We start from the raw sequence: 24,841 nt of genomic DNA on the forward strand, positions 1-24,841 counted from the left end.
TTTTCTCACTGTCTCAGTTCCTCTCAATATAGTAACCATTAAAAGGGACTTTTGACTTGACACTTAATGAAATAAGTGGCTGTTTGGAAACAGTTTTGTGTCACATAAACAGAAAATTATGTACACCAATGGTGCGATTGTGATCTATATCATTCAGAGCAAATACATTAAGCTGTATGAGACCTGTGTGGAACAACTACACTTAATAATAATAATGGTGTGAGTGTTTATAGCATGGTATCCTAGCCAAAGCCAGGCTCTCCGTGCATTACAAACAATATGCAAGATGAAGATTATTTCTGTGGTTCTGTAAAGTTAATGGGAATGCCAGGTCGTTCTTCTACTGGATCACATTCATAGATCAAGATGTCAGTGAAACCTTGTCAAAAAGAGTTACAAAAAAGAGCAAAGTGAAATTATTTCTTAGATGAGTACATCTTCAAAGCATTTTAAAATGTTTGTGTCAATGTGACACAGATCCATCAATTATACAGAAAGGAATTCTACAGCTTTGGGGAAGCATAGGAAAATGCCTGCTCACCAAAACAGTATAATGGGGATTCTGAGAATGCAGTACCATTAGGTCAATGTTAGTTTTTAATCAATAGGAAGGTGATCTCTCTCCAATATCACTATTTCGTGCATCATGCCTTCACTTGTAACCAAAGGCTGAAAAACAGTTTCCCTGTGTTCTGGAAAATCCATGTAAAATTTTGTGGCCCTCCCTTCATACCAGAGGTAAAGTTTGAATTTTGTTCTTATTATTTTATGGGTCTTAGCAGTGCCCTCCTGTGAAAATTTGGTCATAGGCTATATGCAGGTCAATGTTCTTATTGTACCAATTTTTTTTTTTAATCCAAAATAAATATGGAAAAAACAACTCAACATGCAATGATCACAGTGAGAAGCCACCATTAACATACTTGTCCTCCACAAACCAGTATGTAGAACTGCAGTTCTTTTACTGTAAATTTAATTTTAAAGAAAACAAAAAACGAGCATAGCTGTTCCCTTATTAAACAGTAAAATGGATATCAGTAGTATTATGCAATACATACATTTATGAGATAATTTTTTTTTTATTGAGGTTACATTTCTAGCCTTTGTATGTCATCTACCAGCTTTCATATTCTCTTCACAAATTTTTGCTTTTTTTAGATTTTAAAAAGAAACTGTAGATGTATGGTTTTAAAAGATAAAATGTTATTATTAAATAATACTCTAAATATATTTTATGCATTTCTGAGTTTCTAACTTTTACTGTCATCTGCTGATCTTTGCATATTGCATGTAGCTTCTGTGAGACTGGCCAAAAATTCCTATTTAAATTCTTATGCCGACCTACAATATATATCAAAACTGTGAGGAGGAAAGTCTTGATGTAGCAGATGGTAAAAATTATTGATAATTATTTTGCATTGCAAAAACTGTCACACTGTCATATTGTTACTTTTATGTTGCTTTGCTATGATTCATTATGACATATGCATCTTTCCCTAAAATAAATCTTAAACATGTGAGAAATAAGTCATGGTTAATCTGTATTAACATTTTTATGGAAATGCCATATACAAAGTCATCTGTCACTTTGTTTTTCATTAGTCATATCATGCAAGTAGTTAAGGCTGTAGCAACATGGAGAACTATATACATGTATGTTCCTTTCACACAGCTGACATGTCTGCTATATATTTCAGCTGGTGTAAGACACCGTTTCATTGTCTGGCTTCTTCTTTCAGCAGAGTGATCATATTCCAAAATGATGCAAGATTGCCAAATCTGTCCACTTAGTCACTGGAATTGCTGAATAATGCAGTTACACCAAAAATAAGGAATAGTAGACCTCCCACAGTATGAACTGGCAAGACAAAAAAAAAAATCATTATCTCTACCTATCATCATTACTCACCAAAGAACTTAAAGCAATAGTTTTTCATTACATTCCTTAAGATTCTCTTATGGATGCATAAATCTGTAAATCTGTAAAAAATAGTTTCTAACATACAAACTTAAAATCAGATTATTCCTTTTAGATAAATGCAGTCACAAAAATGGAAATTCGCTTATATTTAAAATTATTACTATTAGAAAGTGAAACATTCAAAAATGTTAAATTTATGTAATTAAAGGTTTCAGATATACCAGTTCGAAGAGAGACTTTCTTGGCTACAAAATAGCCACTGACAGCAGCAAAGCCTGTACAAAGAGTATGACCTACAAGTCCTCCTATAATCACGCCAGTTAAATCCTGAAAATAAAGACATTAAAATATTAAAGATTTTCTCCGTGCTTATACAACCTAATATTATCTGAAAAGCTTACTGATATAGCTCTAACACATTCCATCAATTTAAAACAATTTTATTATGCGTGCAACAGGAAAAATAAAAAAAATCTGGTGCTGTCCTTACTTCACTTGCTCCTAATAAAAAAGTTGCAATTTGTGAGCGGTCTCCCCATTCTGCTAGCAAAGTCAGTGAGAAGGATTTGACCACCACACTGGATGTAAGGAAGGACCACAGTGCATGCCAATTGTTATTACTTTGAGGCATTTTTCCTGCAGACTGGACAGGTGAAAAAAGTTATGTAAGATCTGGAGCATACAGTTACCCCAAAATATTTGGAAAACAGAGCCCTTAATCTAGAAAATCATATCATCAGTTAGAAACAAAAGAGAACTGTTGTGAGTTTGCTGATTTTATAGCAGCACTTTTACTACAACTCATTAATGCACAGGCAGGTTTGGAGGCTATTTCTCGACATGCTCCAAACCCCAAACCTCCACCAGAATTCAGTTTAATATTGTATTTCAAAAAGGTGTAAAACTTGTGTTTCGAAGTGCAATAGTTCATTATTATTTTTGCAAGCAGAATACAGAACGTGCCGTACATTCCTATGTTTTATGAAAGTCAGAAAAGTACACACATCATCTTCCTTCTTCCTTATTTCTTCTTTTGCTTCCTCAAGCTCCTTCATTGCTTTATTTGGTGACATTCTCCATCCTAAAAAAAAAAAAAACTACAGCTTTAACTATATCACAAAGTAAAAATAAAAAGTCCAGGAACAAGCACAAAGTTTTCATGATGTTGAATGAACAACTCTTGCCACCAGATATGTATAATAAGCAAACCCATTAAACAAAATTCTCACTATCAAAAACTAACAGTAAATGAACTTGCTGAACAAAATTAGAAATGAGAAAAATTGGAAATATTATAATTGTTTGATCATTAAAATGTTATCAATAACAAGTCTGAAAGACAATGCACAAAATGGGTAAACTGAAGAATTTTAAACTAGATCACACCTTCTTTCATCATCTGAAGGCCAAAAATAACAAAGAGAAATGATGACAGAGCTTGTATATAGGCCTCTGGCATCAATGTCATCACACAACCCATGGCCACTGAGATATAAGAACAAAAATTGCATATAACAATCAATAACAGCCAGTGTCACTGCTGCATTTACCAAAATAAAAACCTACAAACACAAATCTGAAGTATATTAAGTAAATGACTACAGTGCACACATTTTATTTCTATATATTTTATTAAACTTCATATAGCAACAGATAACAGAAAGTGTAAATGCTGCTTTTACTGCAATGAAAACCACACAAACACATATATTTATTAAGTAAATTACTACAGTGCACACAAAATTTAATTTGTACTTCCTTTTCACTTCTAAGGTAAAGGGCATCCCATAACCTTTTCAAGTAGGTTGGGGGTGAGGTGTTAGAGACCTCGCTTTTCTTGGGGCCAGCCTTACGTGAGGACACTACCATCTCCTCTCCTGTACTGCCTTAATTATCTTCCCAAACTCTCTATGGAGTCAGGTACCCATTCCCGCCAGCTGGGTCAACTGGGGGAAGTTTGCTGTGGTAATTGAGCATTGAACCAGCATGCTCTCAGTTAGGATGCCTGCACTCTAACCATTCGGCTATTCACTTCCTATTTGTCATGTCTCTTTATTGTTTGCCCTTTTCCACACTAAAAAATTATCTGAAAGTGTAATAAAATTTTCCAAACAGTTCAGCTACTGAACATTTAATGTTTGCGCATATCAAGTAAATCATAGATATTTACCTGTTAAAATAAACATTAATATGTTGCCGATCATGGCTCCAAGTACAACACTCAAGCGAGAATGCTGTACAGACAAAATAGCTACAATGAAAAATGTCTTATCACCCAATTCTGAAACTACTATGACTGACAGAGACTGCAATGCTGCATGCAAGTAACCAACATTTAACGTTGTTGTCATGTTAGCATTTTGATAAAGTTCAGCAGCATCCATGGCACCGCAGTAAGATGCACATCAGCGACAGCAAGAGGCAGGTTTAAGTAAGATCTGTAAAAATAAAATTTGTAGTGAAAAATAAAATTAGCAAGTAGAGACATAAATTGAAGATATTGTCATGCTTTTCTTCTGAAACTTCTACCAGCTTATTGTGCTGACAGCACCTTACATACAAGTACAAGAGCTTTTGCTTTTCAGGAATGACATATAGGAGAAGCATCTTTTGAACCCTTCCTCCCTCCTTCCCTAGGACTAGCAGTTTATGGTGGCCATTTTCGACCATGGTACATGCACCTGGCAATGCCTCATTATCTTCCAATGAAGACATTAAGAAAATTATATAAAAATAATACAGTCGGACCTCGATAAGTCGAACTCAAAGGGACCTAACAATTGATTCGATATAGGGAGGTTTTCGACATAGGGAAGGTCGACTTATCGAGGTCCGACTGTATAGCACTCCACACTGGTAAGATTACACATAGAAATGTTTATTATATATTTACGTTCATAAACAATCTACATATCCATGCAACTGCAAGGCTAACTCTTTAATGTTCCTTTGTTTCTAACTTACATCTATTTCTTTGCTGAAAGCATTGTCGCTGCTGTTGACTTTGTCGTAATTTATGTGCATTCGACAAACTTAACGATTTGCTCGTTTGCAATATCTATGGATTCGACTCTTTGCACCGATCGAGTCTGAGCGAAAACAAACCATGCAAACAATAAAAACATATTTTAAAAAAAATTGCAATCAAGTCCGTGATATAATTAACATAAATTAATAGCCGGCAGTTTTAGTAAAAACTAATTTCATCATCGCTGAGGCTGAAGTGGACAGACACCTTCACCTTTACTATAAAATGCATTCGGCCAGAAAACATCAATACTCTTAGTTTTCTACTTTATTGTTTGCTGAGTTGTTTTCTCATGAGTTGACGTGTTGAGTGATAGTTTAAGACGCTGCCTTTTGCCATTTTGTCATAACTAGTGACAGCCCTCGAACGAGCAGACGAAACCAGAAACTCAATTAGCGCATGCGCATTGCAGAGAGTACGCTGACTAGTTTTCCGCTGCCAGTCTCGGCGAGCCTAAAAAAAAAAAAAAATTACTAAACCGGAAGCTTTGTAGTAGCATGCCTCGTTTTCTGCCAGCAGTCCAGTAATACAAGTTCGTGGTGTAATGCTGTAATATTCATTATTCCAAAGCATGCTAAGAAACATCTCATGGGTGGAAAAATGCAAAGTAAAAAACTGTCAGTCGATCAGTGAAAATGATAAGATGCTATCACAGTGCACAGAATTACCCCTCATAAATTATGTAACGGCAAAACCCGAACTTGTTTCAGTGTGTACGTGAAACATCAGTGTGAAGTGGCTCTTGGTTCGCTGGTCGTGTGGGTTGCACTTTTAGGGCATCAAACATCTGTACCTCAAAAGTGGCTCATTGATTTTGCCAAGTGATCACTTATTTTACATTTTCCCCCCAAGAGTGCGGGCTTTGGAAACCCATAACCATCTTCCAATTATAAACGTACTAGCACTTAATCCAGTTTATAGCGCCAACTTTAAAGGAATATGTAATCTACTTTCCTGGCCTATTTTAAGCCCAAACAAATAAGGAAGGAGTGCATCTCCTACAAATGAATCTACCTGTGGATTTTAACAGCAAATTTTTAGACAGAGATTGAGATGGATCACCTAAAAAGTATAAATACTGTAATTTTTTTTTAAGTCTTATAAAGGACCATAAGGACCATTTTCTGCACTGATTACTGCTACTAAAAGTCCTTTTATAAAGAAATTTCATTAGATTTTAATCAACATATTAAGATTAAAACATCAACAAAAGCTTGGAAGCTAGTAGAATTTTTTGTAAATACTGTATATTGTACCACAGGAAAGAAATCTCATGACATTTTTTTCCTCATTAAATAATCTTAAATCTCTCTCTCTTTTTTTTTTTTAGAACTCCAGTTATAAACACCTGAGATTTTACACAATTACAAACATGAAATAATGTTGTCAAGTTATGATTGCAAGCAAACTGCATGAATACAGACAAGTGGGAACATGAATGCACTTAGAGGCAAAAATAAACACACAAAACCATCTTCAAAAAACACGCAAATATTCAATCTCTTTTCTTATTGATAATTTTACAGGTTCTGTTATAAATGTATTCCTGAAGGGATAGAGAGTAGGAAAGTGAGCTGGATGCTTTCTGCTGGCAGTTGCTGAAGTAAAATCCTGAATATTTGTTCAAATCCGGTGACAAAGCTACATGTAGCAGGGCCTTGGATGCATTTTGAGGTGACTAGTCAAACAGAAAAAAACCCAAAGCAGATTATAAATAAATTTTGCATATATGTACCTTTTCCTCCTAAACAAGATTTACAACTGAATTTAGACAAAAATATACTCAAGGTAAATTGTAGACCAATTACTCTAAATTGTGGTTTGTTGTTTTTTTCTTTGAAACATTATATGGATATAAACAAGCACAAGCAATTTTATACACTCACACTTGCACACACATTTCTGCTTATAATCAATACTCCTCAGATATAAAAAACACGACAGCTTCAGGGCTAATTTGTAACAATCTCAAAAAATTATAAAACGCAATCTAACTATACATAAGGAAAACATGATATGCAGGGGGGGGGGGGGGGCAATTGGTGTTTTATGCCGTGCCAGCAACTGAGGCTATATTACGGCAAGCAGCCAGCCCTGTAAACAGATGTCACGTGCAGAGAAAGAACAGCGTGAGCCGATATGCAGGGGAAAAAACTTACCATAAAAAGAAAATTCTTCAAAATACCCAGAGCCCATGAAATGGGTGGATGAACATGGCAGTACAGATTTGTGTCGACAATACCTGGGTGTACTGCATTTACTGTTACTGGTGAGTTCCTCACAGCAAGTTTTCTGCTAAGAGCATAAGTGTACATAACAATGGCCAGCTTAGAAACTGCATATGCGTTGTGTGATGAGTAACTCCAGTTGTCTTCACATCTAGGAAAAAAATGTAAGAATTATCTTCCTTTTTATTTTAGTCTTTTATTTCTTCGATCCTTTGCTATTCCTTTCAATCGTGACATTTTTTCTTTAAAATATATATCTTCGACAAGTTTCAATGAGCCTTTGAATGTGAGGGATAACTGGACTATGCCAATTATAAACTAATATCAAATGTCACATTAGAGAGCGAGAACACAAAATCCATTTAAAAATAGTGAAACCACTGGAAAGCAAATTCTTGTTCCTCTGTATATACATGTTAATAAATATTTGTCTATGTATGCATTCTTTTCAAATCTATATTTATCTGTGTATTTTATTTTGCTTTTTCATATCTTCTCTTTTAAATTTAAAATATGGAGATTGAACTTGCAGCTGTTTTTTTCAAGGTATACCTTACAGTTTTAGATAATAATGTGTGTGTGCTGTCCTTTTGGTAGAAAAAAACAAATTCTCATTATATTGCAAATAATACTATGAAATACTTCAAACAGTTTTGCTTTAATGTTTGAGTCTTACCCTTCAAATATCTTATTTCTAAAGTTTGCAGCTTCATGTGCAACAGATGATACATTGACAACACTCACAACAGTGTTGCCAATTGCAGCACTAGATTCCATTTTATCTAGCAGAAGTGTGGTAAGGAGAGCATGAGACAGAAAGTTGACCTGCAGATGGTATTCAAACCCATCCTCTGTGTTCTTGCAGGGAACCAACATAACTCCAGCTGTACAGTCCAAATACAGTAATTGTTTAGTTTCATTTCAAGTAGAATTCTCTGCCTTTGCATATCTCATCTGATATAATTTTACAGCAAAATCTTTCCAGTTTATTCATTTTACATCATTTTTCAATAAATTTGAAATGCTTGAAAAATCAGGAAAGCCAAAAGCATTGAGTAAATTATAACTTCTCAGATTCTGTACTAACATATGCTTCCAATCACAAAAAGGTAGCCTTGGAGCACTCACCATTGTTGATCAGAATATGCAGCGCCCAGTCTTTTGAAAAAAAATCATCCGCAAATTTTCTCACAGAATCAAAAGAGGCAAGATCAAGAAACATGAATTCAACTGAAAAAAATGAGATCCTTTTAAATAAACTGAATTTTTCTCTCATTGACTTTACTCTTTGTATTTTACAATTTAGTGGAATATGGCTGAGGTATGTAGACAAATTAATACTTACTAACACTGATGACCTCATAATCTATTTTCAAAAGTAAGTCAAACTCTGATGATCTGTTCTCATTTATTTTAAATGACAATTCCTCAAACCTTTATTTGTCCCCGTTAATGGTATTCTGAAAAAATTGAGGGCTCTGAAGCTGATAGACAAGAGAACAAATAAGGCAACAAATCATGAAATGTGAACAGTACCTTCAGCATCTGGGTGGTTTTCTCTAATTCTTGCAATTGCAGACTCTGCTTGTTTTCTGGACCTAGATGCTTTGAAAGATACAAGAAATATCAGGAACTCTGGGGTATTTCATTGGAGGTAGCTGTGCTGTCTGTTAAATTTCTTCATCTTGTAAGGTTCCTGGCCATTTGGTCCAAGACTGCTTATTCATCTGGGTTGGTCTGGCTTAGTTTACTTTTAATCTCCATATCTAAATGTTGTTCACAACCCACCATCTATCAATTACAAATGCAATGGGGATGGTGACCAATTTACCTGACGAGTTAGCCTGGTCTCAGGATACACTGATGACCTCACACTATCAAAGAACACACATAAACATATATATACATGTGCACAGACTTCTTCATATGCAGATGTTTCCTTTAATGTCTCTGATATTTTTATTGCTGACATATTTGCTGTATCCATGTGACATAAGTACACATACCTATGATTACACGAGCACCAAGAGATACAAGGTGTTTGGTGATGTGAAATCCAATACCTGCTGCCCCTCCAGTTACTATTGCCGTCTTCCCACTTTGCAATGGCAGAGCTATGAATGCAAGTGAAAAAAATTGAATGACTTTTGCTTTTCTTTCTCATTCTGTTTAGTTACCATATAATCACACTTTGAAAGTTGAAGAATGATGGCGAGAGGGTGGTTATTGCTGGAGAGAAAGAGAGAGGAAGAAAAAAATTAGAACTTCAATCAGTTTAGGCCAAAGTTCATGAACGAAGGAGAATATGGCCAGAATTCACCATCATGCATAATATATATGCACAGAAGCAAAACTGTAAACTGACTTCCCATCTACATATCAATCTTTATTGTTTGTATAATGCACAAATCAACAATAAAGAAATTTGTCTTTGGATCATACAAGAACACTTAGAAATAGATGACATGCCACAAATTGATCACACACACACATGTGCATGAACACCTCACCCACTTCCATATAGACCTCCCAACACACTACAAACCGAATAATTTCTGAATATAATGCAAAATAAAGCAAGGAGTTTCTTACTGGGGATGGTGATGGCTGTTAACTGGCATAAGGAACATTTCAATTTATTTGTATGCACAGAAATCTTACGTTCATGTGCTATAATCAATGTACATTAACAAAAAAGAAGCACATGGCTTCAGTCCATGAAAATATCAAGCAGCACAAAATTAAAAAATTTTGTAATTCCTATTATATTGAGTTCCTTAATACTGTATATAGTCGATCTGGTTAAAAAAAAAGTGCATAATATTAATAAGGTTATTTGAGTTAAGATCTGCTAGCTCCCATCAGGTACTGGAAAAAATTAGCAGGATGGAAAATGCTCAGGGATATATATATATTTGCTGCTGCTGTCGATAACTAACTAAAGTCCAGATCATAAATAATAACGTTCTCCAGTCGTACATTTTGTAGAAGACCGAGCCAATAACAGCTATTATTTAAGAATATGTTGAGATCAGGGTGCTAATTGTTATGAAAACATGAGCCTTGTCAAATATCAAGGAATTCAAATGTTTTTATTCATAATTTTGTTTATACTGTCAGTGAACAAAAATGAAAGATTTTTGCGTTGGTTGCACCCTTTGGAACCCCGCTGATTGCAAGAACATTTGTAAGTTTAATACAAGTGTGCGGGATAGGTAGCATGCACGATGCCATGTGAAGGAGATAAAGAAGTATTGAGTACGATCCCACTAAACTGAGGGGAGACGTGGAGCTGAGCAGGCTACAGAAGTTGTAATAAGCGGCAACCATGGAAGAAAAAAAACAACAGGCTGTAATCGCGGGCTTTTTCACCTTTTAAAGCTGCTGATTTTTCTAGAAGCTGGCGTAGAAGGGCAAACATACCGACAAGATAAAGTCTAAAAAAATACCATATATAAAATATAACGTCTATTATGACGTTTGTAGATGTTTCGGTAGGCGAATAACATTTCGTCTCCTTACGAGACGCCATTTAACAATAACGATTTCCGGTACAGATGACCGCTCAAACGGTCTCCGCCACCCCTAAAACCACAGACTTCTCAGAGATTAAAGGTCTGTACCAAAAAAAACAAAAAAAACAAAAAACAAAACAACAACAACAACATATGTTTCACTGTTGGGCCTGTTTATTGTTGTTTCAGCCACGGACATATATCTTTGGACTGCTGCCTGTTTGCCGAGACACATTCAGCATCGCGAAGTTGTAGGTCTCGGCGAACCACTAGATAGATATACAGTGCGCACACATATCAACATATGATTTGCAATCAGCCTAAGTTACACCACGAACTTATATCTACATGATCATATTTACTGCCTTCTTACAGTTCTTTCTTGTTGATCATCAGTAAAAACAATTTTCTTCCCCTGTCAATGTGAGGGTAGTCAGACACTAGGGCACCAACAAAATATTTTTCCATTTCAGATATCACATTCTGTACATCTCTGACATTGCTTGGATAGAACTGTATCCCAGCTTTGGCTCTGGGCTTCAGGACTGTACTAAGTGAATAAAAGAATCGGTCTAAGACTTGTTTGGTGTTTCTTTGAACACATAACCATTGAAGAAATGAAACAGACAGTGCATAGTCAAATGTGTTCTCTCTGAAGCAAAGGCCATAAGAAATGTCTCCACGTACAACTTGCACACATTCAGGAGAAAGATATTTACTGTCAGTTTTATGCTGGACGACAGACAGAGCTTGCATGTCCATGTCAATCCCTGTCACACAAAACCCTTTTCTGCTTGGCCACCTGAGACTCCAACCTCGCCCACAGCCTATGTCTAGCATGAGCTTTCCCATGCACCGATTTTCCTCAAGCTGAAGCAAATCAAGTATTTTCAATGTTAATTCCTGCTGAATACGCTCACATTTATCATTTAAGCCATAAGAAACATTATGACAACTGAAATTATTTAAGAGATGGTGGTCTGGCTGTTTCTGACGAATTAGTTCAGGCCTTCGCTGGAATCCACCACGAATATTTTTGACATCAAATTCATTAACATCCAGTATTGTCTGGTACATTCCAAAATGTGGTAGTTCAGTCTTGCTTACATCTCCTACAAACAAAACCTGTTTGTGTTGATAATGAAGGTCAGACTTTGTTCTATAAAACCACATATTGCCTTTACAGAAACTTGAGACTGGATTCCACCTTGTACAAGACTGTTGTATCAAAGCTTGATAAATGTGTTTCATTACTCTTGTCAGATAAAAAGCGGAAAACAAAATCATCTTGATGAATTAAAAAAAATAGTAAGAAAGAAATGATTTTGTTGAAGTTTATCTCCAGGACATGCAAACTTTTCTTTGTTTCAGATTTCACATGGAAGGTTAATGAATAAATCTGTTTAGCACATCTTACGGGTATTATCATGTGTATGTGAGGTAGAATGTCTGTGATGAACCACGAATTGAAGCAAGAAAGAAATATGATTGCATGCTATGCCTTACACATTAACACTCACTGGCTCGCCGTTCCATCAATATTTGAACTTGCACAGAAATGAGACAGCGGTGCATATAAAAAGAAAATTTGTTTATATCCGTATATCGTGGTGTTTTTAGGTATTTTATTTCTGTGCTCTTAAAGATGTAAGTGAATGTCCTAAATCACACCGGCAAAGTAAGTACAGCCTGATCCGACACCAGTCGACAGCAGAATTCGCTGTCATGCAAACTTGAGAATATTATAGGACACAATCAGTCGAACACTGAAGAAGACTACCTTTGCATACTTTCTGTGGAACAGCATAAACAAAGTTGAAAACGACTTATGTCAGCTGAAATTCTTCTGTAGCAGTACGAACTTGTATTGATGGACTGCTGGCAGACGATTTTTCTCTAAAGCAAGGCAGTGTGTACAAAGCGTCAACTTCTTTGCTTGGGCTCGCTGAGACTACAGCGGCGAACTTCGCAAGAGGCTAAAAGCGTTCGTCGCGGCAGACAGTAACCCACGTCCGCTATAGTCTTTGTTAAAAAAGTGGATTCAATATAAAATATTTTGAACATAGGAATAAAAAAGTAATTTGTTCATAAATATACAACTTAAAGAAATTCTATTGTTATTCTTATATTTTTGAATGTTGAAGAAATAATAAATTATGAGCAAAACATTTTCCAATTGAAATATTTACAGGAACCTCGCAACGATGGCGGACGCCGAAAAAGCTGCATTGCTAGAGCAGATTAAAGCTCAAGGCGAGGTTGTACGCAAATGTAAGACCGAAAAAGTACCAAAAGAACAGGTAAAAGATTAAGAATAATAGCTGTCAGCTATCGGAATCTGTAGTAAAACGATTCTTACATCTGTCACATGTAATCGTACTTTGTCGTCTGCTTTAACTAGTTTGCTAAACCGGCTTGAGATTGATCTGTATTTCTTATAATAATAACTGCATAGTTTCATTAATGCTTAAAAAAAATTTCTCATGATGATTTTAACGGTTTTTAGAAGTTTTACATAATTTGATTTAATACAAATTTGCACTCTATTCAAAACTGAAAAATCTGATGCAATATTACTAGATTAGTAGATTGCTTTTTTCTTTTTAAAGTCAACAGCACTCTATTCAAAACTGAAAAAATCTGATGTAACATTACTAGATTAGTAGATTGCTATTTTTAAAATCATCATTCTCTGGTTAACACCACAGAGAATGTCGTAGAACTTAGTAGACATTTGACAGTATGGGGTGAAGATTTTTTATGGGGTGAACACTGAGAAACTTTTTTTAAATGTGACAATGATAGTGTATTGATGATAATGTCTTATGACAGTTGTAGTATGACTGGCCTAGCAGTGGCGACCTATCGAAGGTCCCATCTATAAGTCACTTTAGTATTGTCTGGGTCTTAATTTCACATACATATTTTATTATCCATCAAAACTTGAAACAGATTTATAAAATTTAGAATGCCGCATAGAGTTCATGAAGCTATTCAGATTTAATGCATATTTAATATTAGTCAAAAGGAGTTCCAATTAGACTTAAATCTTTGTGAAAAATAACTTTTGCATTAAGTGTAACTACAGTGGCTGAATAAAAACGTTTCTGTCTTAATTCCTAGTAATGTTAGTTTTTACAAAGGAGAAAAATACATGCATATCAATGTCATCACATCCGTCTGGTAAAGCCTCCCGAGATTCTTCTTTCTCTTCAGAATGTGGAGTCTTAAGTACTTTAATCTAGCTTCTCCTGTATAGCTTCTTTCACATGTACATTGTTTTAAGTAATACCAGCTTGTAGTAACACTTTATTTGTTTTTTTCGGCCAGCACTTTTTGTGTCAGCTAATTTTTAAAGCTAAATTCAGCTCTAGATCTGAGAATTTTGGCTTTTGTTTTCATATCTGCTTATTCACCAGACTTGCTGAAAGGGTCTTTCTATCCTCTCCTTCCATATCTGGCGTCCTTGCTGGGGTCTGGTATTGGCTTATCTTTCTGTCACGGCGTGTTGCTGCTGTTCCATCATGTTTGGCACTGGTCTTCGACTGTGCTCCTTCCACCAATCCTTTGTCCACAAACTTCTTGGGCCAAAACACCTGGCTTGGCTTGCTTCATCTCAGGTATGGCTTAGTGGAAACCTTTACATACACAATTTTCTCTTTCAATTGCTTAGAGCATTTTACTTTTTGAAGCAAAGGAAAAACAATTTTCTAGGATTTGTTGCAATCAGTTTCAGCAGAATAGTATATTTTCAACTTTTGTAATAGACATTAATAAATTTTAGTCATTTGTTTTAGCTGGCTCCTTCACCTCAAGTTCTACCTACTTGCCAATTCAAAATTAGGATAACAAAATTGTAAATTGTAACGAAAATGACATATTAGATGCTTGAAATGCTTTCAAGTTAAATCAGAAAGAGTGCTCTTAAAGTCACTGTGACTATGAAAAACAAAGCATCTGATATCAAGCAAGTTCAGATAAAAAGAAAAATATTTCATCATCAGTTTTCATCAATAAATAAATGCTCTTTTTATATGACCTATAAGGAATTTTACAATGAAAGTTAGTACTAGGAATATAAATGTATCTATCATTAGATAAACAATAATTTCATTAACTTACTCATGTTAATGCCTCTGCAAAGCATGTTCCCTTATTGAATAACATTTGGAGAACAACTGAAATGAGAAGGCCTTTGTCAGAATGAGTTTCCCAGATAAGCTCTCCCCAGTTACTCTTCCAATCAAATGATAAGCAAGAAGAAGATAATGACAAGTGTATCTATGCCTTTACTTTTGACCAGAGTATCAAGCTGTTCTCTTCTCATGCATCCATACATTGCCACCTGTTAATAGTTACCTGTAATACACTTTTTTTTGTTACAGTCAATATTTATTTCACGTATTCAGAACATGTTCTTTATTACATTATTATTATAAATTTAAGTGTTATTGTCCTGAACTCTTTGTACAGTTTTACAGGTAATTGTAAACTAGGTTTTATCTAAGTTTTCTAGTTTATTTTTTTGTTTTTGGGTTTCTGTTTTTGTTTGTCATTTTGGTTACTTTTTAAATTAGATTTTTGTTTGGTAAACTACCTTCATTATGGTACTGATAATTCTAGTATTATTTCTAGGTAAGTTTGTGCCCTGTTAACAGCTGACCTGTAACTATCAAAAAGTATCAGCCTTTTGCAACAGGTATTGTTGTCCCATGACATTCTGTGAACTGGTTGAGCTCATATTTCATCTTAGTTTGATGTCATGCTGAATGAATTAAGCAACAAAAAGGTCTTTTCATTGCATGTTGAACATACCAACCTTAAGCTTAGACATTTTGAGTTACTGCAGATAAAGATATCCTTTCTCACTTCATAATGACTGAGGAACAAATTAACAACAAAGTTCCTATGGAAACTTGTGATGGTGGTATTCATAAGGCTATTCATCTGCCAGTAGAGAGAGGAGACACAAAAAAGGGGGTGAGGTTGGGAACATTTCGTTAAACTTTCTTGTTTCTTGTAAAATGCATCAGAATAATTAATTTGTCTGAATACAAAGTGTGATCAGTAGTTTTATATTTAAGTAAATCTCTATTTGTGGTGCAAACATTTGATTATATATTTTTTTAGGTGAAGAAAAACTCTTTTCTTTATTGTTGTTAGAAGTGAAAGATTGCTGCACTTAAGCCTCAGGATTTTTGTTCCCCTCAGTTTTTTTGGTAATTTTTCTTCTGGTTATGCATTGAATTATCTGTTAATTTTTCATTCATAAAGATTTTTTGGTAAAATGCTATTGACATCTTTGTAGGCTGTAACTCCCATTTTTTTTAATGGGTAGATAATATACTCTGTATATAGCCTCATTACTGTTAGCCTCTTTATCGAAAATAACCCTGAAATCTGGCCTCTGCCAGAGGATGATGCAACTGTTTCTAAGAGGTCAGTAGCAGTCTTAGACAGCATAAAACCAGAAGTGATCACTCATTATTTTATTTTAGTATTTATGAATGTTTGTGATTGATTATTGTAACGAGTATTTTTGCTGTGAAAAACCCTGGAGTGCCTGGAGATCTGTGCTGCAAGTTTGCTAAAGTACTGAGTCGTTGAAAAGTTTTTAGTTTCTTTGAATTCGACAAGAGAAATTGAAGGCTTCTTACAGTATGACATGTGTAGCAGTGAGTGTATTACCATCAGAGCTTTACTCACCATCTTTTAATGGTTTTGCTGCAGACTGCCAATACATGGTCAGTTTGTGAAACATGTCTGCTGGGGTTTGTTTCATTAACAGTTTTGGAAAAAAAAATTATTCTGTTTAATATAAAACATTACACTTTAAAAATATGGTTTTAATCCTAATTATTGTTTTATTTGAATTTTTTTTAAAGATTTCCAAACATTGCTTCCAGACATACTTTTGTCCTGCATGAATCTTTAAAAGCATTGCATGTTAACAAGGCCAAGATCCCATTGGGATGTATTTAAATCTCATCTCTGTTGAGATGTATCATCTTTGTAGAAGATGATGCAGAAAATGTTGGGTGTCTTTATCTGCTTTGTGTACTTTTGTTTCTTAATCCATGTTTCATGCCATCTCTTTGGCATATTATATGAAGACTTGCAAAATTAATATCTCTTTCTAATTTTGATATATCGGTTCCACTGATACTTTACTTCAGCATGATTGCTTGGCAAAAGCTGTAATTGAGCTATTGTATGAATCCAGTTGGTGTGGGTAGGGCTATTTGGCTAATATCAGAAAGTATAGAAATCTTTACTAAATTTAATAAGCTGATTCATGCAAAGACACATCTTATGAATGTAGGTGTTGGTGTAGTGTATTGTAGGTAGTTTTAAAAACTTGTTTTTCTGCATGTCGAGTCAAGAGAAAAGTGTGCAGCCTTATTTTTGAAAAGAGAATAGCTGGATCCTTGTTCTTCAATATTTTAATACCTTTCCCTCTGAAATTACATGTATTTCATAATCATGGCCTGGTAATGTGAAACACGTAGAGCATGGCCAAGTGCTGGAATTCCACATTATACAAGCATACTGATCATCATTGTTCTCATCATCTTTATAATAGTCATCATCGTCATAATCCTAGCTTCTGCCAGTTTAGTTTCTTACCTTCCCATGATGACAATGACAAACAGTTTAGTCATCTTGGCTTTAATTGATGGCATATTTGTACCCAATCCAGAGATTTGAAAAATGCAGGAGTAATCAAAGAAAAATATTTGATGAATTATTCATCATTGATCAAAATTGGATGAAACCTTGAGACCATACCATTAAGGATCTTACAAATTTTATAAACTGTACAAGTGCGTTATTCAATATTTTGTACTTTTGTACTTCCTCTTATCACTTTCATGTTGTGTGAAGGAATTTTAGTTTGTCAAAGATAATGAAGAGGTTTCCAAATTACTTGTTCTAAAAAGATTTAGGTTGTTGTTCTTTTCAATTTGTATGTCTGTGTGTGTGTGTGTGTGACCTTTCTATAATCACATAATTGTTGCACAGCCATGTGCTGGGATTCCATGCTATACAAGCATTGTTTATTCCTTGTTGCTCCTTTGAGGAGCATAGGGCCACAATGATACAAACATACTTATCATCATCATAATCATAATCCTTATAATCATGTACAAGGAATTTTGGATTGTTGAAGGTAGAAGAAGAGGTTGCCAAGCTACTTGCACTAAAAGCACAACTTGGGGATGATGGGCCAAAGAAATTTGTTCTCAAGACACCTAAGGTAATCAATATTTACTTACTTTTGGTATCTTTCTTTCTAAGTGAACTGTGCTCTTGAGTACTTGGTTCTTTACTTTGAAAACTGTTGCATGATGTGCTTGCTAAAGTCCATTAATGGTAACACCTTTGAAAAATTAGAATAGTTAACTAGCACATAGAGAAGTCATGTTGGCTAAATGTGCAAGAATTTTATTTTAAACATTTGTGGCATTTGTGCAGGGTGCAAGAGACTACAATCCAGAGCAAATGGCTATACGAGAAGGTGTATTCAATAAAATTATTCAGTGTTTCAAACGTCATGGTGCTGAGACAATTGACACACCTGTTTTTGAGTTGAAGGTAAAAGTTGGCAATATTTTGAGCAACTCTTCTGTAGTAGCCATAGAAAATAAAATGCATATAAAATATGCTTTCCAACAATTTCAAAGACTATTTTCCTTTTTTTCCGTTTTACTTCAGGAAACTCTTACTGGAAAGTACGGCGAAGACTCAAAGTTGATCTATGACTTGGCTGATCAAGGGGGAGAGCTTTTGTCTCTCAGATATGATTTGACTGTAACCTTTTTTTGTAATGTGTGTTTGCATATAAATACCCTAAAATTGATGTAGATGATTCTGCATACATTATCTTATTGTCTTTAATAGGCATAAGGATTTTTTTTTTGAATGTTGATGGATTGCAGATCAGTTGCATTTCATTTTAAGACATTTCTTACTACAAATTATTTGTTGTTTAAAACAGTGTGCAATAAATTATGTTGATTGTAGCTTTGTTCTAAAAATGTTTTTGGAGCAGATCTAATGAAATTATACGAAAACAGAATTTCTCCTTGACTTGAGCTAAGGTACCTTTTGCCCGCTATCTTGCCATGAACAAAGTAACCAACATCAAACGCTACCATATAGCTAAAGTGTATCGTCGTGATAATCCAGCCATGACACGTGGACGTTACAGGGAATTTTACCAGTGTGTAAGTATTCATAAACTTGCTTAACTACCTTGCAGAGTACTTATATTCTTTTCTTAGCATATTTTTTGTGCTGTCATGTTTCACAGCTGTCTCTTGTTCATGAGACGCACTGCAGCATACATTTATTACTTCATGCATTTAGTTTTAGTTTTTTTTTCCAGTACGTCTTGAATAAACACAAAGAATATAAGGATTGGATTGTGTCTGAAAGGAACTTTCAGGCTACAAGTTTGTTTTAGATTTATTTATTTATATTGTAGCATTATTGTAGTAACCACTATGTTTAAACCTGACAGGATTTTGACATTGCTGGACAATATGACGCAATGCTACCTGATGCGGAATGCATCCGAATTGTGGCAGAGATTTTGGACAATCTTCAGATTGGAGACTTTGTTGTAAAGGTCAATATTTTACTGCTTTTTTGTGTAGTTTAGAATTGTTGGAATTAACGATTCTTGATTGATGTGAATTCATACTACACAGTCTTGACACTGTTAATCACTTTTTTTTGCTTCTTAAGTCATTTAGTGAATATGAAAAAAAATATGACCATGGGGAAAGAAAAAAGTAGAAATCACCAGTAATGACTGATTATTATAATTTATAGGTGAACCACAGACGGTTACTAGATGGCATGTTTGCAGCGTGTGGTGTTCCTGATGAAAAATTTAGGTCCATTTGTTCTGCTGTAGACAAACTTGACAAGGTAAGATAAGAAACCTCATGTTTCTGTAAACAGTTCGACTACACATTCTTGTGTGTCTGCTAGGGAGAGAGAGGGTTAAAGGCATTATACTTCATTGTTGTAGTGCCAGTGTGTGTGAATGTTTACCTGTTCTGAAGACTGTTAAATACCTGTACTATAACTAGGAAATATTTTCTAAAGTAAATTTAGTTTTAGTAAGGTTAGAAATGTGTAAGTACTGTTATCCTACTCAACCCAGTTAGAACAGTGTGACCATTTACCTGATGCCCTGACGAGCTGTCTTCTTCAGTCAAAAAACTTGGAAGGATGGTAAAGAGGGGTGAAGTGATAAGAGTTCTAACCTGAATAAAATTAAAACCTTAATAAAAGAAATTTTAAATAAGGAAAACTTTTTATTTCGGTTAGAAATTTATACCAAGTGCTGTATCCCTAGCAAGATGAAGTAAGGAGGGGAAAACAGGTAACAAGAATAAGAATCCCACCCCACCCCATCAATGACCAGCTAAACCTAGATTAGCATATGAGACTGTTAATGTAGCAAGAACGACTCCACCACTGACCAGCTGTTCCTAAGGATTTGTACATTTAGACTATTGATAGTGGAGAAGGAAAGAGGGAGAAAACCTTTGTCATGTACCAGAGTACAAGCTGTGAGATAGTCTTAACATAGCTAAGATTTATCGGATCAGTGAGGGGCAGTGCTGGAAGCTGCACAGGTGCTGATTTCCGGGCAGCATGGCGTGGAGTTAAAAGCATCCAGACATGTCAGCGGAAGACCAACAACTATGAGGTTATCTGCAAGAGCTGCCCCCTTGTGTAATGTCAGTGATGTAGCTAAAGCTAGAAACTTGTGAGCGTGACAACCATGGGGTTACAACAAAACGCTGGGGCAAACACTGCACTGGAAGAAATATTTTCTGGTGTAAGCTAAGCAAGCCTATCTGTCTACACTCCTTAGCCATAGCCCTAGACAGCCATTGACATTCCAAGGCTGTCTGGACCAGGGACTGAGCCAACTGGCCAAAGGAGTGGGAGGGAGAAGATAAGATACTACTCATCTCTGTAGCCTTTGCTGTAGCTTTGGTCTTCAGACCCAGTCTCTTTGAAGGAATGCTTTTGTACCACTTTTCATTGTTTTGATTTTACTTCTTGAAACATTTGTGATCTTTTATTGCTGCACCAGACATTCTGGACAGATGTGCGAGCAGAAATGGTCGATGAGAAAGGCCTTGATCCTGCTTCAGCAGACAAAATTGGAGAATATGTCCGTTTCCAAGGTAATGTGTGATTTGATTTCTCTAGCATTAGGTGTATCTTTTCCCCAGCTTCAGAGTTGATGGCATAACCGTATTTTGATGATCTGAAAGCTGGTTTAATACCTGACATATTTAGTTAAATAAAACCAAAACGATAGTTAACAGCTGCTGAAAACAGGGCGATATCAATGTACTTGTTCTGTTTGTACTATCATTTTTTTAATTCATGAAACTTATGTCTTGAGATTCACAGATTATCAGGTTGGTCACACAGCACTTAAAGGCAGGCAGAGCCTGAATACTTATTTGATCAAACTCTTTCCCTTAAAGGAAGCTTTTGCCATTGTTTGTTTAAATCTATCAAGTTACCTTTCTTGAGCCTGTTAGATTATAGGCTAGTTATGCATAAAAACCTGCATTTTGGCACGGTACAGGAGGTGTTGAGGTGGTGGAAATGCTGATGAAGGACGAAGCCTTACAGAAGCAGCCAAGCGCAGTAGAAGCATTGAAAGACATGCATCTGCTGCTCAAATACTGTGAGCTGTATGGAGTGCTGGACAAGGTACTTGTCTTACTTGACTGTTTGGTGATTATTTGTAGCGGCTATCCTTGCACTTGATTATTAAAGCAATTAATGTTACAGAGCATGATCTGAAAGTGTTAGAGTAGAATCTACACTGTTAGATGGTCATTGAACCTGTAGTAGCTTTGCTTTCATGATTGAACTCACAGTTTGATGATAACTCTAGCTGATTACATTTCTTATAGCATATTTTTGTGAACAAATTAATTGCAATGATAATAGTTGTTCCCTAGAAGAGAACCCAGTAGAAATTTGATGGCTGTTGGACTTGAAACTCTGTTCTGTAACGGAAAGTTTGATACTTGAAATAACAAAATGATAAATGTACTTTTGCTATTTTACCTCTCTCAGGTGCTCTTTGATATGAGTTTGGCAAGAGGGCTGGACTATTACACTGGTGTTATTTATGAGGCAGTTCTAAAAGGTAAGAGTTGCTAGACAGCAGGTCATTGTGTCCTCCACATTTTGTATGGATAAAGATGCAATAATAGAATGTGATGAAAACCAGTGTAACTCTGAGATGCATTTAGTGTATTCAGAAAGAGGCATTGGATGAAATAGTGATGATAATAAGTGTTTATTGTGAAAATCACTTTGAGCATAAGCCATCTGTGAAACATTATTGTCCTTTCCATCTGAACTAGTCAATAGTATGTATGGCAATTCAATATTTTTGCCACCTAAGAAATAGTCTTCCTTTCCCACCACTAGAAGAACATGTTGAATCTGCCATTTAAAATCACATCATCTTTTCTTACCCTCATTCCAGGTTATTCCCACCAACAAAGTACAGCAAATGCAGAGGAACAGGTTGGCGTTGGGAGTGTGGCTGGTGGTGGTCGTTATGATGGACTTGTGGGAATGTTTGACCCTAAGGGCAAAAAAGTGCCATGTGTTGGTGTCAGCATAGGAGTGGAGCGAATATTTTCTATCATGGAAGCAAAAGCACAGGTTTGCAGCAGCAATCTTATTTGTGTAGCGGGAAGAATTATGCTTACAGTTAACAACTTAAGTCTTGATTTACAAGTATTTTGATTTTGAATTTTGTTTTAACCCTGATATTGTTGCTTTAACTTTTATCAAGGTGGGGGCTAACACATTCTCTATTTAGTTCTACAGACTTTGGTGACAGCTTGCATAGTGCTATTGTGTCATTCAGATGGTCTGGAGAGTTAAAATATTTTAGGAGGGATAGGAAGACTTGACTAAAGGATTGTTTTTATTAACAACTTATGATTGTAATTCCATGGTTTATTGCATGGAAATTTATATAAAAAAAATGAAAAAGGAAGAGTCTACTCATGATTTGTGGTTTATGGAAACAGTACAGTGGACTTCATTGTCTTAGTCTTTGGAGTAAGGTGATTATCTCAGTGCAATGTATGCAGGGGAGTGATGACATGTAACTTGTATGGAGAATACAAATCGAAAGTTGTTTTGATATTTTCCAGAGCTCTGCTGTCAAAATTCGCACCACAGAAACTGAAGTTTACATCATCTCAGCACAGAAAAATTTGGTCGAAGAGCGGTTACGGCTTTGTAGTGAGCTCTGGGCTGCGGACATAAAGGTTGGTTCCCTAAACACTAGAATAAGAAAGGCATTTGTTGAATACATCAGGATCATGCTGAGGAACTCATTTTGAAAATAAAAATTTTTTTCATCGTTTTCCACATTTACTCATGGTTGGTGAATGCTAAAACCATCCATGTATGTGTTTTCAGACTGAGCAATCTTACAAGTGTAACCCCAAAGCCTTGGACCAGTTCCAGTATTGTGAAAACAATGGTATACCCATTGCCATTATAATCGGGCAATCTGAGATTGAAAAGGGTGTTGTGAAGCTGAGAAATGTTGCCACCAGAGAAGAGGTAAGTTTATGAGTTAAGATTAAAGCATAAGCATAGTGTTTATAATTTTTTCAAGTAAGAATGTTCTCTTTATTAAGATTTCTGCTACATTAACTCTGGGTACCCAAAGCAACATCTGGATTTTTTTTCCTTCCCATAATTGGAAATTCTGTCAGACAGTAGTCTCATTTATTTCCCATAATGTTAATGTATGTTCCTAAAAGGAAACATATTTTTGCAGCTAGCGGTCAATAGGACACACTGCAAATCTCAAATCCATGCTTTGTCTTTGTTCTTTTTGCACTAAGCAGTGGGGACTGAACATTTACAACTCAATGAAACAGGGAGGGGTGTGTGTGTGTGTCTCTCAGGGGTGCCCTCAAGGGATACGCCTGTCCACCATTATAACTTGCTTCTAGACTTGTAATGCTATGAACATCCAATAAACGATTAAATGCTATGCATGTGTGCATGTGTTACATAGAGAGAAGTCAGACGTACAGATATGGTACAAGAAATCAAGAAGACTTTGGCAGGCTTGACGGCTGTGGATACAGGACTGGATGGCAACTAAAGGGGCCCACAGCTTCATTGCAAGCTGCTGATATTGTGATTACAGGGCAGTAATCAAACAGGCCTGGACTTTGATAGGTCATAGTTCTTCACTTGATCTGTGAAATGGCCGCCATCTTTCTTGAAACAGGCCTGTTATGATCTGATGGTTTGTTTAGGAAAGAAGACAACACAGAGTACCTAACTCTGTACCTTTGTGTCATGCTTCAACAGGTAGAAGGTTCAGACTTTGCTTAATTTTTTGCAGTTGAAATAAAAGGAAATCACATTGTATCCGAATAGAAAAATTATAGTAGAACATCAGGCCACAAATCTTAGTAATTTGTACTTTGATAGCCACAAAATGTCATTCCCTTATTAATTCATTTGAGTTCCATACAAATGTGCATGCAACAAAATAATGTTGCCATTTTCACAAATGTGTATGCACACATTATAAGAGGCTTATGAACTATATAGCTAAATGCATAATAGTGCTAAAATTGTATCAGAATGAAAAAAAGAATTGGTTTTTTTCACAGCAGTAGTTGACTTCTGAGGAATCAGATTTGTAGTGCTGTCTTCATATAACCCTACAGTATACAAATTAAAGTATCAGTCTTCAGTGGTAGGAGAGAGACCAATAGAAGAGAAACTGAGGCAGCATCTACTGCAAGTTTTACCTGTTGCACAGAGTCAGCACAGTGGAAGTTATGATCGCAGAAGTGACAAACTGGAACATAGAGTGCCCCTTCTGAAGATTTATTTTTCACAGATAGTCCCAGTGACAGAAAAAAGGAGGCTCAAACCTCAGTTGAAAGTTGTTTGTAATGCACATTTTTGTTTTTCAGGCAATGAAAATAAACTTTCTCTTTACATCAGTGGAAGGTTGCGTTTTCAAGCTGATGTAGGCATTTCTCACATTTTTACCACACAAATACCAAACTGAACTGCCAATAGTGACATCGAGGGT

The 24,841-nt window shown here is 35.6% G+C and overlaps 2 protein-coding genes across 4 annotated transcripts; one reads left to right on the forward strand and one right to left on the reverse strand.

The window, feature by feature from the left end:
• Positions 1–955: 955 nt before the first annotated feature.
• On the reverse strand, positions 956–12,756 carry LOC112559658 (dehydrogenase/reductase SDR family member on chromosome X-like). The gene is made up of 14 exons (XM_025230993.1): positions 12,699–12,756; positions 12,473–12,517; positions 9,184–9,291; positions 8,714–8,782; positions 8,306–8,407; positions 7,854–8,061; positions 7,109–7,328; positions 4,886–6,627; positions 4,092–4,359; positions 3,308–3,406; positions 2,926–3,002; positions 2,412–2,564; positions 2,143–2,248; positions 956–1,858 (listed from the first exon to the last, which is right to left on the reverse strand). The coding sequence occupies exons 1-8, from the start codon at positions 12,754–12,756 to the stop codon at positions 6,445–6,447; spliced, it is 993 nt and encodes a 330-aa protein (XP_025086778.1). The 3' UTR covers positions 956–1,858; positions 2,143–2,248; positions 2,412–2,564; positions 2,926–3,002; positions 3,308–3,406; positions 4,092–4,359; positions 4,886–6,444.
• Positions 12,757–12,859: 103 nt separating this feature from the next.
• LOC112560662 (histidine--tRNA ligase, cytoplasmic-like) lies at positions 12,860–24,755 on the forward strand. 3 transcript variants are annotated; one of them, XM_025232667.1, is made up of 15 exons: positions 12,871–12,992; positions 14,112–14,312; positions 17,864–17,950; positions 18,169–18,288; positions 18,409–18,504; positions 18,795–18,920; positions 19,217–19,324; positions 19,531–19,629; positions 20,813–20,906; positions 21,320–21,447; positions 21,820–21,892; positions 22,238–22,419; positions 22,920–23,036; positions 23,191–23,337; positions 23,801–24,752. In XM_025232667.1, exons 2-15 carry the CDS (start codon positions 14,217–14,219, stop codon positions 23,888–23,890), a joined length of 1,563 nt encoding a protein of 520 aa, XP_025088452.1. In that variant the 5' UTR covers positions 12,871–12,992; positions 14,112–14,216; the 3' UTR covers positions 23,891–24,752. The 3 variants fall into 3 exon arrangements, with proteins under 3 accessions (XP_025088451.1, XP_025088452.1, XP_025088450.1); XM_025232666.1 differs by lacking the exon at positions 14,112–14,312 and having other exon boundaries at positions 12,860–12,992; positions 23,801–24,755; XM_025232665.1 differs by lacking the exons at positions 12,871–12,992; positions 14,112–14,312 and adding an exon at positions 15,501–15,672 and having other exon boundaries at positions 23,801–24,755.
• Positions 24,756–24,841: the final 86 nt, after the last annotated feature.

This window comes from Pomacea canaliculata, linkage group LG3 (genome assembly GCF_003073045.1).
Source record: "Pomacea canaliculata isolate SZHN2017 linkage group LG3, ASM307304v1, whole genome shotgun sequence".
In the NCBI taxonomy this organism is placed as follows: Eukaryota; Metazoa; Mollusca; class Gastropoda; order Architaenioglossa; family Ampullariidae; genus Pomacea; species Pomacea canaliculata.